Source organism: Trypanosoma equiperdum (genome assembly GCF_001457755.1).
Source record: "Trypanosoma equiperdum strain OVI genome assembly, contig: ctg_1751, whole genome shotgun sequence".
Taxonomy (NCBI): Eukaryota; Euglenozoa; class Kinetoplastea; order Trypanosomatida; family Trypanosomatidae; genus Trypanosoma; species Trypanosoma equiperdum.
The window spans coordinates 2842-4007 of record NW_027123784.1 but is presented as its reverse complement, the minus strand read 5'-3'; the positions used below and the strand labels follow the sequence as shown (position 1 = coordinate 4007).

General features: G+C 51.5%; 1 protein-coding gene across 1 annotated transcript; it reads right to left on the bottom strand.

Annotated features, from left to right (window-relative positions):
- Positions 1 to 417: 417 nt before the first annotated feature.
- TEOVI_000593800 (Trypanosomal VSG domain containing protein, putative) lies at positions 418 to 1119 on the bottom strand (the record flags this gene model as incomplete). The annotated part of the gene is made up of 1 exon (XM_067223047.1): positions 418 to 1119. The coding sequence occupies one exon, from the start codon at positions 1117 to 1119 to the stop codon at positions 418 to 420; it is 702 nt and encodes a 233-aa protein (XP_067079148.1).
- Between the last annotated feature and the right edge of the window lie 47 nt (positions 1120 to 1166).

The following is a 1166-nucleotide window of genomic DNA, read 5'->3' as shown; positions in this document are numbered from 1 at the left end:
TCTACGTTTTGCGCTGCTGTCCGTGCGTTGGTCTCCGATTTCTCAATTTCGGTGGCTAAGCTCTCTATTGTCTGCATCCATGCCGGTCTATTTGGGGCGTTGTTGGTTATGCCGTAGTGGACGCAGGCGCCATTGCCGTTGCCGTCTTCACCGCTGCAGTGGCCTGCTGCGCCTTGTGCGTTTACATGCCCTAGATATCCTACTTTGCCGTTAGTGCCTTTGGGTTCGTGGAGTTTTTGGTAGACGTCGCTGGTTAGCTTTCGCAGCTGAGCAGCGGTTGCTCCTATTCTGGGTTTACGATGGCCGCAATTAGTTTTTATATTCTGCCATGCTGTGTTTTGATCCGAGTTTGGACCGGTGAAGGTGACTTGTCCGGGGTTGCTTCCGTAGCAACCTGTATTGCCGGCTTGACTGCCGTCAGAAGCGCAGATACAGATTAGGTCTGCTGCCAAGCTCGTTCCAGCCACCTTGCCTGCCGTTGGTGTGCTTTGGCCGCATGTGGTTTGTCGGTCCGAATTTGCCTTTGCCAGTTGAAACGAAGTTGGCGGGGTGTCTTGTCCGTAAATTGCTTGATTTGCCAGTTGCGGTACCCTTTTGCTGTTTGCCTGTTTCCAGAGTTTCAGCAGCATTTTGCAAAAGACTAGTGAGCGCTCTGGTGGTAGCGTTTATTGCATCAAGTACTTCTGTGCGCTGTTTGAACGACGCGACCATCCTTTTGACACCGGCCTTACCTAGCTTATCTACAGCTTGCAGCGCCGCCGTGCAATCGGCTACGCGTTCTACTGTGCATAGCTTATGTGGCATTTTGCTTGTGCCTGCTAATAGAGCGTCGCGCGTTGTTTTCTGTACCAGCTGGTCAAGTGTCTCTGGCGCTGTTAGCAAAAGTGTGATGAGAGCAACCGCGTTCGTCGTCTCCTCTGCTGGCTTTAGTGAGACCGGCCTTGCAGCTGCATCTTCTGCAGTTGTTACGAGGTCGCACAGTAAGGCAAAAACTTTGGCGTTTTCACCTTTTGTCGGTCCCGTTGCGTTGGTGTATAGCGCGGTGCGGTACGCCACTAGTGCTAAGACGGCTGCTATCAGGTTTGTGAAACGCATGCCATTGTTGTTTAGCAGTAACATGGTTTTGCTTTGGGCCCTAGATCTTTTTTTAATTGCTTTGGTGTTGA